This window comes from Odocoileus virginianus, chromosome 32, assembly GCF_023699985.2.
Source record: "Odocoileus virginianus isolate 20LAN1187 ecotype Illinois chromosome 32, Ovbor_1.2, whole genome shotgun sequence".
NCBI classification, from domain to species: Eukaryota; Metazoa; Chordata; class Mammalia; order Artiodactyla; family Cervidae; genus Odocoileus; species Odocoileus virginianus.
Genome location: NC_069705.1, coordinates 19,537,952 through 19,553,258, shown reverse-complemented (window position 1 = coordinate 19,553,258; position 15,307 = coordinate 19,537,952). Strand labels below are relative to the sequence as shown.

Here is a 15,307-nt window from a genome sequence, read left to right as displayed (position 1 = left end):
ACTATAGTCATAAGACTGTAGAGGGTTTCTTTCTTATACCAACTTAGTCATTAGTCTTTCATGTAAAACAAAGTAGTATAAGCTATTTTTTCTTGTTTTAAAAGTTACTGAACCCAAATATCCATTGATAGATGAATGGATAAACAAAATGTAGTATCTACATATAATGGAATATTATCCCACCTTAAAAAGGAAATTCTGGCACGTGTTATAACATGGATGAACTTTGAAGATATGATGTTAAGTCAAAAAAAGCCAGTCATAAAATGCAAATACTGTACCATTTTACTTAGATGTGGTACCTGGAGTACTCAGATTCACAGAGACAGGAAGTAGAATGGTGATTGCCAGGGGTAGGGGGAGAGGGGAATGAGGAGTTATTGTTTAACAGGAATAGAATTTCAGTTTGGGAAGATGAAAAAGTTCTGGAGACCAAGGGTGGTGCTGATGGTTGCCCCAAAATATGAATATACTTAATGCCACTGAATACTACACTTAAAAATAAAGTGGTACCATTTGTTACATCTATTTTAACACAATAAAAAACCTAAACAAGGTCTTTAGATAACAACACTTGTGCTTTCAGGACAAAAGTGATTAATTCAAAAATAGAAGTGATATTATTTCCAGACCTACCACAGAATGTGGCTTCTTGAGCCAAACCCACTTCACCCAGCATCCTTACCACTACACGTGCCGGAAGGTAAAAGAAACATCCCCTCTGGACAAACACACTTATAGCCCTTGGGATGGACGGGGGAGAGGAGACACAAGTGGCTGCAAGAACCTGGAACATATGCTGGGTATTTACCTGTTTTAAAGTAAAAACATGGATTTATCCAAACCAATTCAAAACTTAAGACTCAAAGGAGTTAAGGCATTTTTGCTTTAAAAGGAATCCCAATATATTTGTCACCCTCTAAGTTAGGCATGCTGACCTTAAACTCCTGGGGTCCCTTGTCTTTCAGAGGGTGACAATGACCTCTGTACAGTAAGCTCAGGCTAAGAAACCTTCAACTAACAGTATCTTCCCCCTCCAAGTTAAGGCAAAATAACTGTCTAGCTTGCTGATAGGAAGTAAATAGTGGTTGCAGTTCTCCACTTTGATTAGTTTCTTGGACCATGAAGAAGTATAATCTGAGTTGAAGCTGACAATTTCAGATTAACAAGCTTTTAACTCCTAGTCAACAAACATGTGACTTCCCCCTATAAGCAGGATGCCAAGCTTGGTTCCATTTTCTGTTATCAATTGACGTATCAGTGAGAAAGCTACTCTAGTCCTTTTGTGAACAGCGCAACCCCGTTTTGTGTATTAAAACTCAGATGTTTTGTGTATTAAAACTCTGGTTGCTAAAAAAAAAAAAAAAAAACTCTGGTTGCTATGTTAGATAAAAGCCAGGTATGTGCCCGGAACAAGTTTTCCAGCAGATAGTTTCATTCTGTTCATCCTACTCAAAAGTCCTGGGTTACGTCTGGAACGATACCCAGAACATTTCCCCGGCCCCAAAATAGCAAGTTCCAACAACAGATGGAGGTAGTAATTTGGGGGGGTTCCATTTAGTGTGAGTTCTGATTCATAAGTGTTTTCAAAGCAAGTGATGAGACTTACTTTTAGGCTGTTGGGATTGGTGGAGTACCAAGAAGGCAGATATGGAAGCGTTTAGCAGCACCACTCTCTCCTTTGTGGTGTGGGGTGAAGTGCGAAACAGCTGCAGTTTATTTGCCCAGAAGAAAGAGTTCTCAAATATGGCCAGTCCCACTGGATCATCATCTTCCCGGAAGACCTTGGGAAAGGTATGCCTCCCAGAGCCGTCCACGTTCACCGTCTCTATGGACTGAAAGGGTGACAGGGTCTCTTAAGAGCGTGGCATCAACAGGGGTGACCACCTTAGTGCACCTCAGTTTCTTGGACACCGATTAAACATGTTTCGATATTAATTTGATAGAGATAAAGTGATCTTGGGATCCGCAGAGGCTAATGCCAAAGGCAGAGGATTGAGCTGCTTCTTATATCAGTTAGGATCATAAATCTTGTGCAAGTAGCTACTATAACATAGTGTCTACATCAGACATGTACCAAATCCTTCTACTACATTCCCCAACTACCTCCCAAGGCAGGCATTCTCTCTCTTTCCAGAGAGGGCAAGAAGAGCTCAAAGAGGCACCCTAAGTAACCAGAAATCAGAGCTGGAAGAAATAGGCTTAAATATATGACTCCCAAGCCTGTGCTTTCAGCCCCAATGTCCAACTGGTCTTTTAGTTTGGTGGTTTCAAAAATGAGATAACATGACCTGTAATATGAAAACCTAGAAATGTGGGCAGAAGACACTGAGGTACTTAAGTAACTGCATGTTTGTTTGTTTGTTGCCTCCTTAAAACATTTTATATCCCCGGTACCATACAGAGCATGACCTAGACAACCAGGAAATTCCAATGCTGGGTTTGACTGTAGAGAGTTTAAGAAAGTCCCACAGTCTCCCAACCTGTGCTGATACAGTCCAGTTCCGTCTGAAGATGCTATGCTTTTCTCGGTTTTCATGGCCAGAAGGTACTTCACCGAGTTAATGCAACACATAAGAGAGCTCTGTCCTCAAAAGAACCCTTGACCCCTACTAAACAGGTTTACCTTTTCCTCCTGACCCATCCATGGTACCTCTTTATATCCACTGATCCAGTAAAGTCTGCTAGCCACGTGGTCCAGCGTCAGTCCTGTGGGCTCCTCCATGCTGACCACCGCCAGCACCTTCCTATCAGAGCCATCCATCCCTGCCATCTCGATAGTCCTCAGGCCTTTCCCACCTCGATTTACCCAATACAAGTACCTGAGAACAGCAGAGACACAAGGGTTAGAGGATCCGCTCCAGGGCATGTACACGATTCTGACCAGCCAGGCTGCCCTGGTGGCTAGCACAGACCTCTCATCATTCCACTGGTCAGAATGCTGGAGATTTCTGCTCTCAGACTCAGTAGACTTTGAAAAGTTTGGCTCTATGGTATTCAGTTTAGACTTCAAAATTAAGAATTTTTTGGAGCAAATGAGACCTAGGTCAAAAAGGTTGACCTGCTCTCTTGTCAACTTAAATACCTAAGACAACAAATGATTTGGGATATATTCCGAAGAAAGCGCGACTTACTTCTTTGCAGGAAACACGATGAGTTGCTCTGGCACAAGATCCTTTTCCAAGATTCTGACGTAGCCTCTGCCATCACTTAAACCAGCACAGATGACCCTGGCAAAGCTGCTAGCCCAATATAACTGCCCCGTGAACCAGTCCAAAGAGATACTGTTGATGGTTTTAAGTTCTGGGGATTACAAGAGACAGTGTTATGTTTCTGTGTTCTCCTACACCGTCTCACCTTAAAAAAAGAGACTCTGACAAATTTTTTCCACACCTTCTGATCCCAAGTCATATAATGAGGCCAACAGGACACAGGGAATGAATCAGAGCTACTGCTATGTGAGTTATTCCCAATGTACAGTGGGCAGTAAGGAAAGACAAAGGCCTCAGGAGAAGTATAACTAAGACATCCAGGAGAATGTGACCTCGGTTTGGAACAGCGTTCACTATCAAAGTTTTGATATTTTTTCTGGGAATGCTGTGATGAATGCTACCTCTTAATCGCCAGCAGAGGGTTTCTGTGCATCCAGGACTCTGCTAAGCACTTCTTTCCCTTAATCCCCACACTTACCCAACGAGACAAATGCTGTTATCTTCATCTTTTACATGGTGGTTCAAAGGAGTTAACAACCTGCTCAGATCATACACCAAGTGATGGAGCTGAGACTAACCTTGGCCTGAGCCCACATCTCTATACCTTCCACACTGCTTAACAATCTCATCTCAGGTTATGCTCTACAAAGCTCCTACAGAATCCAGCTACATAGACTTAAATAAAGACTTTATGTACTCTCATGATTCATGACAAGTGAGTCACAGAAGATGTCCAGATGAACATATATTTCTCACACAATGTTTAAGTAGCTTAAAGAAGCTAGGGCTCTTAATATCAAGGAATATACCTGGATAGAGAGGAGCAGGGTTTGGCTTCCCAAGAACAAACACATTTAAGACTTCATCCACCCAGAAGTACATGCTTCTCTCTAGATCATATGCAACAGAAGTAGGCCTTGATTTTACAGGTACCAGTGTCTCATAGATGCCTGTTCCTCGATCCAGGATACCAAGTTCTCTATCTGCTGCAATAAGAATTTTAACAGCATCATCTGCAATAGAAGTAGAAGGTGACACATGACTATTAAACTTTCTTTCACACCATTCTCCTTAACTAAAGACGTTGGCTAGTGGCCCACGCCAAAACCTACTATCTCTGAAGTCTGGACTAAGGTGGATCTAGAGGAGACCTGGTTGACCACCTGAAGCCTTAATTCCTCCTCTGAACTCTAGCACACTGAAGTGAATCTTTGGAACTTTTCTGCGTGATTTCAGATTCAGCCCCTCACCCCTAGACAGAGGTCCTCTCCAGGCCTTATAGACAACAGCCAAATATAATCAAGTGTCCCATCATGGAAGTATTACAGGACAAAGTAAGATCATCAATTGCACCTACAAGATCATCTACAGCACCGAGCTGTAGATCCTACAAAAAAACTAAATCATTTTAAAGACAAGCATGTGTGCTAAGTCACTTCAGTCATGTCTGACTCTTTGTGACCCAGGGGAATGTAGCCCACCAGGCTCCTCTGTCCATGGGATTCTCCAGGCAAGAATACTGGAGTGGGTTGCCATGCTCTCCTCCAGGGGGGTTTTCCAACCCAGAGATGGAACCCATGTCCCATGTCTCTTGTCTCCTCCTCTTTACCATTAGTGCCACCTGGAAAGCCCAATCATTTTAAAGACACATAATAGCAACTGACACTCAAAACTGATCAACTAACATTATAATAGCAGTTCTTTATGGAAAGAGTGGCATCATCTCTAATAGCAGACCCTGAAGTGAATTGTCTATATCACTCTTACCTAAATGCTGCTAAGGATAGGGCAGGGGCTCTGCTTTGCTTCCGGTGCTGAAACTCACCTGTAACATGACAGTCAGTGCCATTGTGGAGCTGGTAACCTCGAATACACCCACAGGAGTAAGAGCCGCGCGTGTTATGACATAGCTGGCCACAGGGGCTGTATGCCATTGAGCACTCATCCACATCTGATGACGGAGAGTTGGAAATTAGTGAAGACCGAGGAACGATCTCAAGTATTTTTGTTCTTTGGGGCCACTTTTCAGATGCTCATGGAGCATGCATTAAGTGGAGATGACTGTGTGGGTCCTGGGATAGAAAATCCCCATGTCCATAGGATTCCCATGTACGTGAGTGCCTTGCAGCAGAACCATCAATACAGGGACCCTAGATGTGCATCCCTGTTACTCTAGCAGAATTCCCAGGGACATGACCCATCTCAAGCCAACCAGAGCCCAATTTAGAATGAGCTGCAAGGATGTGCAGAAAACAGAACCCATGTGCATTGCTCGTGGGAATGTCAAATGGCGCAGCCTCTGTGGAAAAGTTTGATGGTTTCTCAAAAAGTTAAACACAGAATTTACCATGTGACATAGCAGTTCCCCTAGTGTTGTATACCCAAGAGTATTGAAAGCAGGGACTCAATGAACGCTTGCACACCAGTGTTTACAACAGCATTGTCCACAGTAGCCAAAGGGTGGAAATGACACAACTGTGCATCAACATATGCATGGATAAACAAAATGTGACACACGGTCATCTCTTGGTATCCACAGGGGATTGGTTCCAGGACCCCCAGAGAATACCAAAATCCATGTCTCTTGTATAAAATAGTTTGGTATCAGCATATAACCTATGCACATGCTCTCATATACTTTAAGTCATCTCTAGAATACTCATAATCCCTAATACAATGTAAATAGTTGCTAACAGACAGCAAATTCAAGTTTTGCTTTTTGGAACTTTCTAGAATCCCACCCCCCACACCACTCCCACCCCAGTATCTTCAACCTGCAGTTGGTTGAATCTGCAGATGTGGAGCCTGCATATACAAAGAACAAACTGTATGCATACAATGGAATATTATTTGGCCTTAAAAAAGGAGGGAAATATCTTTTCAACATGAATGCACCTTAAAGACAAGCTAAGTGAAGTTAGCCAGAAAACAATAACAAACACTGTATGATCCCACTTATACATAGTACTGAAAGAAAGTGAAAGTGAAGTTGCTCAGTCGTATCCGACTCTTTGCAACCCCGTGGACTGTAGTGTACAAGGCTCCTCTGTCCATGGGATTTTCTAGGCAAGAGTACTGGAGTGGGTTGCCATTCCCTTCTCCAGGGGATCTTCCTGACCCAGGGATTGAACCCAGGTCTCCCACATTGCAGGCAGACGCTTTACCATCTGAGCCACCAGGGAAGCCCAATACATAGTACTAGAACAGATAAATTCATAGGTAGAAAATCAATCAAGTTTACCAGGGAAGCGGGGACAGAGTTATTGCTTAATGGGTACAGGGTTTCTGTCTGGGATGATGAAAAAGCTCTGGAAATAGTGTGATGATTGCACAACACTGTGAATGTACATCAAAATGCACATTGAAAATGATGAAAATGGTAAATGTTAAGTTAGTCTAATAAGAACTTGTAAAGATGAACCAAATAAATTCTGACCTCCACAGCTCTGGCCATCGGGCTGTAAGCGCCATCCGGCTGCACATGAACACCGGACACCCCAGGGTGTGTCCCCACACTGCCCCTCGCAGCCCCCGTTGGCCAGAGAGCAGTTTCTCCCTGGTAGAGACAGCACAGTGGTCAGTACAGATGAACATGGCCAAGATCAAATGCTTTATAAACCATGCTGTGTCACAACCTTCCATACCTGTGTGAGGAGGAGATGACTGGCTAAAGATAACCTTTCACCCACCCCCCTTCCCTAGGAAGATGAGCTAGGAAAGTGGAGGCTTTGTGGGGAGACCAGAGGAAGAGAGAAAGTTAGGAATCACAGAGATGGGGAAAGGTGGACCGTCTGGACTGTTCCGAGTGTTAGTGTGCGGTTCACTCATGGAGGGACCAGCGACCTCTCTTCTATTTTCTCTAGAATCTGTAGACAGCTGGGACCATTAGTTCAGGAAGTCATATAATAATTTATTAATCCCAATGAATTATCTATACAGGAACAGAAGCCTGTATATTTGGGTCCTACTGTTTATGCTTTTAGTATCTCTTAAGTGCAAAGCTTCTTTCACGGCCTTTAACAGTACTAAAAGAGCTTTCACCATAGTGTCTAAGATCGATTTGGGGGGATATGAGAGACAGATGACAAAATGACTGGGGACAGATGCCTGTCTCCCTCTGCCTCAACTGGAATCTTTCAGTTCTTTTTTTTAATTAAATTATTTTTAATTGAAGGATAATTGCTTTACAGTATTGTGTTGACTTCTGCCAATCAACATGAATCAGCCATAGGTATACCTATGTCCCCTTCCTCTTGAACCTCCCTCCCACCCCTCCAGGTTGATAGAGCCCCAGTTTGAGTTTCCTGAGTCATAGAGCAAATTCCCACTGGCTGTCTATTTTACATGTGGGAATGTTACTCTCCATACATCCCACCTTTTCCTCCCCTCTACCTCCAACTGTGTACGTAAGTCTGTTCTCTGTGTCTGTGTCTCCATTGCTGCTGCTGCTGCTAAGTCGCTTCAGTCGTGTCCGACTCTGTGCGACCCCATAGACGGCAGCCCACCAGGCTCCCTCGTCCCTGGGGTTCTCCAGGCAAGAACACTGGAGTGGGTTGCCATTTCCTTCTCCAATGCATGAAAGTGAAAAGTGAAAGTGAAGTCGCTCAGTCGTGTCCAACTCCTAGCAACCCCATGGGCTGCAGCCCACCAGGCTCCTCCGTCCATGGGATTTTCCAGGCAAGAGGACTGGAGTGGGGTGCCATTGCCTTCTCCGATGTGTCTCCATTGCTGCCCTGCAAATAGGTTCATCATTCCTCAGTTCTTTGGCTAAATCTTTAGAGAATTTGCCCTTTTGTCTTGAACAAATGATTTGCTTCTTTGTGGCAAAGTTCATGTTTCTTATTCCAGAATTTTAGGAGCCCTGTAGTTTGGGGGCTATCTAGCTAATCTAGTTCCATAAAGCTACAACATAAGAATGGCCCTCAGTTTTTACAGTTCAGGTAACATTTCCTCGCATTCAGGAGACCAAAGCCAAGGGCTGGGACTTGTAAGGGATCCATCATTGAAGGATAACTGCTTCTAAAGGAGTTTGAGCCCAAGAGTCATCTCAGAGAGTAGACCCCATGATAACTGAGGCGCTGGCTTATTTCATCTTACTCTCCTCTCTCCCATGTTAAGCAGAGCGATTGGCTTCTCACCACACGTGACAGGTTCATCAGTACCATCTGTGCAGTCCACTTGCCCATCACACATCAGGGATTCTAGAACGCATTTCCCCTCATCACATCCAACCATGCCTTCTGGACAGGAAGCTGTGTAGGAAGTTAAGCATCCTTTTCATTAATATTTGGAGTGGTAGTAAAAATAGACAAGTCATACAGCCAGGAAGGGAGGTGGCACTATTTCTATAACCCAAGGCAAGTCTAGGCTGGAAAGGAAGTTATCTTTTTAAGCAGAGTTTTCAGGAACTGGGACTTAAGACTTGATAGCAACAATGTTAAGACATCAGGGCGCTGGATTGAAATTGTATTAAAATTGAACTGAGCTAGCATTAAATAGTTCTAATTGAAATTATATTAAAGTCAGATAACATTAGCCCTAAAAAAAATACTCTCTTAAGAAACCAGGTTATAAATTACTATAAAAATGTTAGAATCTGAACACATTTACTGTTACAGATTTAACTCTAGGGAAGAAGAGTGAAAGGTACTGAAGTTCATTAAAAAAATTGGAGGTTCTGCTACACTGTGTATTGAGGGTACAAAAAAAAAAAAAAAGGAATGTAGCAGTCACCATGTTTTGGGGAGGCTTTCTATTTTTTAGTGACGAATGTTCTCTTTCCATATTCACCACACAAGGATGTAGGCATCTGTTAGGAGACTGCCTCCGGATGCTGGCGCTCAGGTGTTCTGCAAGTTGGCCAGACTTGATCAGCGGAAACAGTCTAGGCTGTGCCGCGAGTGTCCACTGCAGTTGCTATTTAAGCACTACTTTATGTTTCCATGGATAAGGAAATCTTGGTTATTGCTAGGAAACACCCCATGTTTAGATATAAGATGGGAGTCTCAGTCATAGGGATTAAAGCACCGCTTGCAGAAAGGAGCCCACATGGTCCAACCTCGCCTTTAACGAAAGGTGGGGCGGGCCGAGACTCACCACAGCCCTGCTCGTCTGAGGAGTCCCCGCAGTGGTCCTCGCCGTCACACCTCCAGCTGTCCGGGATACACAGCCCGTTCCTGCACTGCCACTGGCCACTCAGACAGCGATGCTGGGGGCAGAGCGCATCCCCGAACCGCCTTCCACAGTCCTCACTGACATCGCAGGGGTCCCAGGCATCTTGGCACTGCGGATCTCCTGGACACTGGGTTTTGGGATATGGACATGCCGTCCTTCTCTCTAAAAGGCAGGAGTTGGCTGGGTGAGGTAGAACCCCCTGTCACAGCCTTGTTATTTAGGGATTTACGATTTGCTCATGAATTCAGTCCATAGAAAACCAAGAATGGGAGGGGATGGGAGCTGTCAGAGATGTGGCCATAATTTTGTGTTCTGAAGTTTCACCCCAAAATAGGTTTTAAGTCAATAAAGCTAATCATCTGTTTTTTAAAGACTTTTTTTTTTTAAGGTGGTCCATTTTTAAAGTCTTTATTGAATCTGTTACAATATTGTTTCTGTCTTATATTTTGATTTTTTGGCTGTCAGGCATGTGGGATTTTAGTTGCCCAACTGGGATTGAACCCGCAGCCCCTGCATTGGAAGGTGAAGTCTTAACCACTGGACTGCCAGGAAGTCCCAAGCTAGTAATCTTCTTAATTTTAGGTAGTTTTGAAAAATGGAGAAGTGAGTGAAAACAGTCACCTGCAATATGGAAAACAATGTAAAGTCTGGGTTTGGCATATAGGCAGAAGGCTACTTTGTGATGGACTTCACTTAAGACAGTTGCTGCTCATCAATGCAGCTAATAAACAGAATGCACCCGAAGATAAGAAGATAGGCTGTACACACCGCAGTTAGCCTCATCAGAGCCATCTAAGCAGTCGCCAACACCGTCACAAAGCCAGTGGGAGGAAATACATCTTCCGTCATCACACTGCCAGGCCTGCGGGTGTCCATGACACACCTCCTCTGTGGGTCAGCGCGGTGCCCGGGGAGAGGAACAAAGGAAGAAGTGCTCATCAGGGCACTAGCAGCTTTTAAATTTGGATTTCCTATCAGGTATTTTCATCAGCAAAGGAATAATTCATTGCTGATTTGCCCCTGGAGTAAACCCTAAACTGGCCCATCCTTTTCATGTTACTTTTGACGACATCACTCAGTAGCCCTGCCTTAGGGGCAATCAGTCAGCAGATCAATAGACATCGCCTCATATATATAGATACACATATACCTATACATATATGGTTGAGTCCCTTTGTTGTTCACTTGAAGCTATCACAACATTGTGAATCGTCTGTACCTCAGTACAAAATAAAAAGTTTAAAAAATAAAAACTGTCATCTCCTCCCCATTATTCTTCTAGAACACCAGTGTCCACTGAAACCTTCTGTGACAAGGGAAGCATTTTACATCTCTGCTGTCCCAAATGGCAGTCACCAGTCACACGCAGCCATTGCGCTCTTGAAATGTGGCCAGTACAATCCAGAAATTGAACTTTATTTGTATTCATTTAAATAAATTTAAATCCTCACATGTGGCTAGTTGCCCTTAAATTAGTTCAGTTTTCTAGGTTTACTACTCTGATTTCTTTTGACATTTGAGACTCTATTAAGACCTCAGGCAACCTGGGAACTGGGGTTGGGGGCTTAATTAGACCTTCAAGTGTTTCCACCAAAGTCTGACTACAGGCCGAAGCAAGTCAACTTGAGAAGCTGGGCTGAAGTGTCTGGGGGCTCGAGCCCAAGGCATTTCTGAAAGTCTGAAATCTTACCCTAACCTGTAAGAGTACACATTTCGATATCCAAGGTTTCATGTTAAATCACAGTAAGTGACTACCCCAGGAATGTGCGTGAGGGGAGCACTCACCCAGTGCTGTGGGGGGTTTCCTCTTTTAATGAGGAACGTCCCCTCCCGTAGTCACTGCATCCCCAGGTGCCAGGCACCGAGTGAGGGGCTCTTCTCACACAAGCGCTCCAGCCTCCCTTCTGGGGTTTTAAGTTCTCTCAGCAGAGACGGACTCGAAATTTATTTCAGGAGGACATTTACCAAATGGCTAACTGACTTCTGTTGGTTTTATAGTTTTGGTCCCCAACTTGAAAACTGTTTTTCAGTCACATAAGAGCTCTAAGCATATAAAAGTTGAAGTAGTTTATTGTATACAAAACTGTGGTCTGCAGGGGTTTTCTATCAAGGAATCCCTGTATTATTCCAGTTTGAGTAACACTGTCTCAGATGTTTAGGTCTGAATTGAAGATGAGGAGCCAGACTCTTGCTGGATTTTTCCATCCCAAATCTCCCTCCACATGTTTGCATAGCAAGGTTGCCAACACTTGAAGACACATCCCTGGCTTCCCCACCAAAAGCCTGCAACAACTCAGAGTTCCCAAGGTTTTAGAATACTTCCCAAGAGGGTGAAAACCAGGAGAACTGTCAACAAGGCATGCAGCACTATGGACCAGGTGTGGGTGAGTGCATGATATACAGCACAGCTGGGAGGCTGCTTACCGCACTGCTCGTCCGCCCCATCCGGGCACTCCCGCTCTCCGTTGCAGAGCCAGGCCACAGGAATGCACCTCCCACCACATGCAGCTTGCCTCGTCGCATGACACTGCATTTCATCTGCATTGGATGACCAAGAAGCAAAGCCATCAGGGTTCCCAGCTCCCTGGGGTCCAGGAGACCTTTTCGTGATAAGCTGCAGTCAGTGTTCTCTTTGGAAGACCTTCCTTCGACCACTACTGAGAACACTAGCGAGTTCAGTACCCTAAAAACCCATGCGATTTCACCAGTGATGAGCCTCGGGGACCATTCTTTCTGATGCTGTGGAGTTGCTGCTGGAGGGCTGTCATTCGCCGCCTCGTTGTCCTATTAGAATGGCTGAGACTTGCACTTGTGCTTTGACAAGATATGACTACTTCCTCCAGGTCTGATTTGCTCTTAAAAACTCAGAATATGAAGAGTTGCAAGTTTAGAGGTTTGGGTTCAAAGCACTTGACCATACTTTGCTTTTAGACATGTGCAGATATAACTTCAAGGGAAGTTAGGGTTTGGGGGTCCTACATGGCATCTTTATAAGAAAGCCTCTAGCATCCTGGTTACATACACTTAAGTTTTCAGTTATTTTAAGGACACTGATTTATATTGTTGGTTTTATTCACATCATGAACTTGAATTTATCAACTCTGAATGATTAATGGTCAAATATAATTCTGTTATGGATTCAGTGCTCAGAGGAAAACACTGGAAAGGCCTGACCGTATTTAGTTTACTTTTTTGTCCTAACTTTCAAAGAGAAAAAGCCAATCCCCGGTTCCAAGAAAATATAAACTACATGACCCACTCAGTAGAAGTTTCTGCAAGACACAGTGAAGACCCAGCAGTCCTACCCCAGGGACAGTGTGTACATGTGGATAGAAAGTTGTGTGCAAAGCCATGTGATGGGAGTTGACAGTGGAAGCCCACTGCATAGACTTCACCTTCTTTGGTAAGGACCAGACCTCAGCCTTACTTATATCCATCTAAGGTAGTGCTTTTTGCATACTTACTCAATGTTTGATTTTTAAATGCTGGTTTATAAATTGCATTATAACTGAAAGACTCAGAAGGTACTGATTATTACTGAATAGCTCACAACTTTGCCAGCTACTCACATACTATCCAAGCGATCCCATTTAACTGGACCAAAACCATCCATCTGAGAGCAGATAAGGTCAGCAACCCCTAAGATGTATCCCAGGCTCAGTTGTCAGGCTACTCACTTGGAGTTTTGGTTAGAATACTAACAACATCATCCTGGGAGACTTGCTGCCTCAGGTTTTCTTGTCTATAAAGTGAGGATAGTGAATAAGTAGTTCTAAGAGGAAAACTCAAGGATTAAATGAGAACAAAATCACTTGGCATAAACCCAGCAAATAAATGCTCCTGGGCTTTTTTGCCACCTCTTCTAGCAGATTCTTCCAGAAGGATCCCAATTAGGATTGCAGTCAACCCTCAGAGACTTGCACTGTTAGGCAAGTCCCACCTAGAACACTATTCTGCCCTGGGGATTCTCAGTCTGATGACACAGTATGCACATGGATTCTACACACCATCTGTAGGTGAGTCTCAAACATGACTTTTCAAATTTAGGTACAGGCTTGCTGTGAATAAATTTAAACTTTACTAATCTAATTACATATTAAATTTACAGTAGCATTCTCATAGTCTGTCAATATACAAAGTGTATTGTGTACAATATACAGAGCAGATCACACACTGTTCTACAACAGACGTCATGAAGATGTCTTCACACCAGAAGGCTTCAGGAAACACTGCTTAGTGTAAAATGCAAGTAACTTTAAATCCCATTTCAGGAGTGGGGCAGACAGACCACACACAGGTAGGGGCTTCCTGCCACAACAGAGACCCTCCACCAAGTTAGGGGGAAACCCTGAGCGTTACAATCGCTCCTGGAAGACAAACAACTCAGAGATGAAGGGCCATCTCCTGCAAACCAGTTCACAGTACCTTGACCAAGAAAGCGCCTGCGTACTTTAACAAATGATTTCAAGCCTGCCTTCATCCTTGAGGGCCAATCAGGAGCACCTGTCAGGAGAGATGCACTCCTGCAGGCCAGGTGGTCTGACAAACGCTGGGCAGCTCCTGCACCGGCTAAGTCACCAGCCACCGACCCTACGGGAGCTGAGAGTGTCTCAATCACCCTGGGACCCGGCGCAGCTCTCCTCTGCCTTGCGGTCCGCCTGCACCTAAGTGGTATTAACAAGTGCCCCTCCAAGTTGCTTGCTGACCACACCTTAGGACCAGGCTCCGTCGCCCCCGCGGCTGTTGGTAGAGAGAAGCATCTCCTCCCAAGGTCTCGGGCCTCCAAGAGGCTAAATTTGCTGCCTGGTTAAACCTCGGCGGCGGGAGCATCAGAGACCCGGGCTAGAAAGCCAACCCCAGTCCCCGGGACGCTCGGAGAAGAAAGAACCTAGGAGGGCGGGTGTGCCAAGCACTCAGGTGCGGAGGGAGCTTCCTTACCCTGCGGCTTGAGGGCCAGAGAGGACAAGACAGCCAATTGGTCTGCTGAGCCAACCCACCCAGCGGGGCTTGTTAAGGAGTTAAGGACTGAGAAACAGGGGCCCCTCCAGATGGTCCAGCCTCGCCCTCCCGGATAAAAGGTCACCGCAGGACCGGGGAGACGCCGCGCGCGCACCTAGCGAGGACGCCCCAAGCTCTCCTCTGCCCCCGCCCCTCAGTGTCCCTCCCCGGGGGCCCCACTCACCGGTCGCGGAGCCCCCGAGGCCGCCCAGAGCGGCCAGCACGGGAAGCAAAAGCAGAAGGAGCGTCTGGCGTCCCATGGCCGCGAGGGGACAGCGCGGGACCCGGGCGCGCGGCGCGCTGCGCGTAGATGCCGCGGGCGGGCGGAGCGCCCCGGGCGCCCAGGAGGCTTTCACTCGCGCTCCCGCCCAGCAGGGGGAACGCCGGCGCCTGAGGGCGTGGTGTGAGGAGAGTTGGCGTCTCCAGATCCCCGAGAAGAGCAGCAGGGACGCAGTGGGGCTGCAGACTGAGCCGGGGCGCCTCGCACCCGTCTCCCTCGGAGGTGCTCGGGGACCGTGAGTGCCTGGCACCCTCGCGCCCCTCCTGCAGCAGGGCAGCCGACGCTCAGCTGGTTCAAGGTCCTTGTCACACTTAAGGTCAAGGTAGGGATGGTCGACCATACTTAAGGCTTGTCAAACTTTGTTTGTTAAAAATTAAGTGGAGTTGACTTACAACATTGTGTTGATTTCTGCGGTACAGAGAAGTGGTTCAGTTATATATAGGTTTTTATAGTCTTTTCCATTACGGTTTATCAGAGGATATTGAATATAGTTCTCTGCGCTACACAGTAGGACCTTGTTGTTTGTGCATTTTATATATAATAGTTTGCATCTGCTAACTCCAAACTCCCACTCCATCGTGCCCCCATCCCTCTTCCCCTTAGCAACCAAGTCTGTTCTCCATGTGAGCCTGTTTGTTTCCCA

The 15,307-nt window shown here is 45.4% G+C and overlaps 1 protein-coding gene across 1 annotated transcript in view; it reads right to left on the bottom strand.

The window, feature by feature from the left end:
- LOC110137889 (low-density lipoprotein receptor-related protein 2-like) overlaps positions 1-15,004 on the bottom strand; it is a 41,104-nt gene extending 26,100 nt beyond the window's left edge. Inside the window, exons 1-12 of the mRNA XM_070460169.1 lie at positions 14,569-15,004; positions 11,811-11,924; positions 10,155-10,274; positions 9,309-9,548; positions 8,351-8,464; positions 6,649-6,768; positions 5,038-5,163; positions 4,022-4,225; positions 3,135-3,303; positions 2,654-2,822; positions 1,610-1,835; positions 686-811 (exon numbers count right to left, since the gene is read on the bottom strand). Coding sequence (XP_070316270.1) covers positions 686-811; positions 1,610-1,835; positions 2,654-2,822; positions 3,135-3,303; positions 4,022-4,225; positions 5,038-5,163; positions 6,649-6,768; positions 8,351-8,464; positions 9,309-9,548; positions 10,155-10,274; positions 11,811-11,924; positions 14,569-15,004 — 2,164 coding nt within the window. The remainder of the gene's footprint in view (positions 1-685; positions 812-1,609; positions 1,836-2,653; positions 2,823-3,134; positions 3,304-4,021; positions 4,226-5,037; positions 5,164-6,648; positions 6,769-8,350; positions 8,465-9,308; positions 9,549-10,154; positions 10,275-11,810; positions 11,925-14,568) is intronic.
- Between the last annotated feature and the right edge of the window lie 303 nt (positions 15,005-15,307).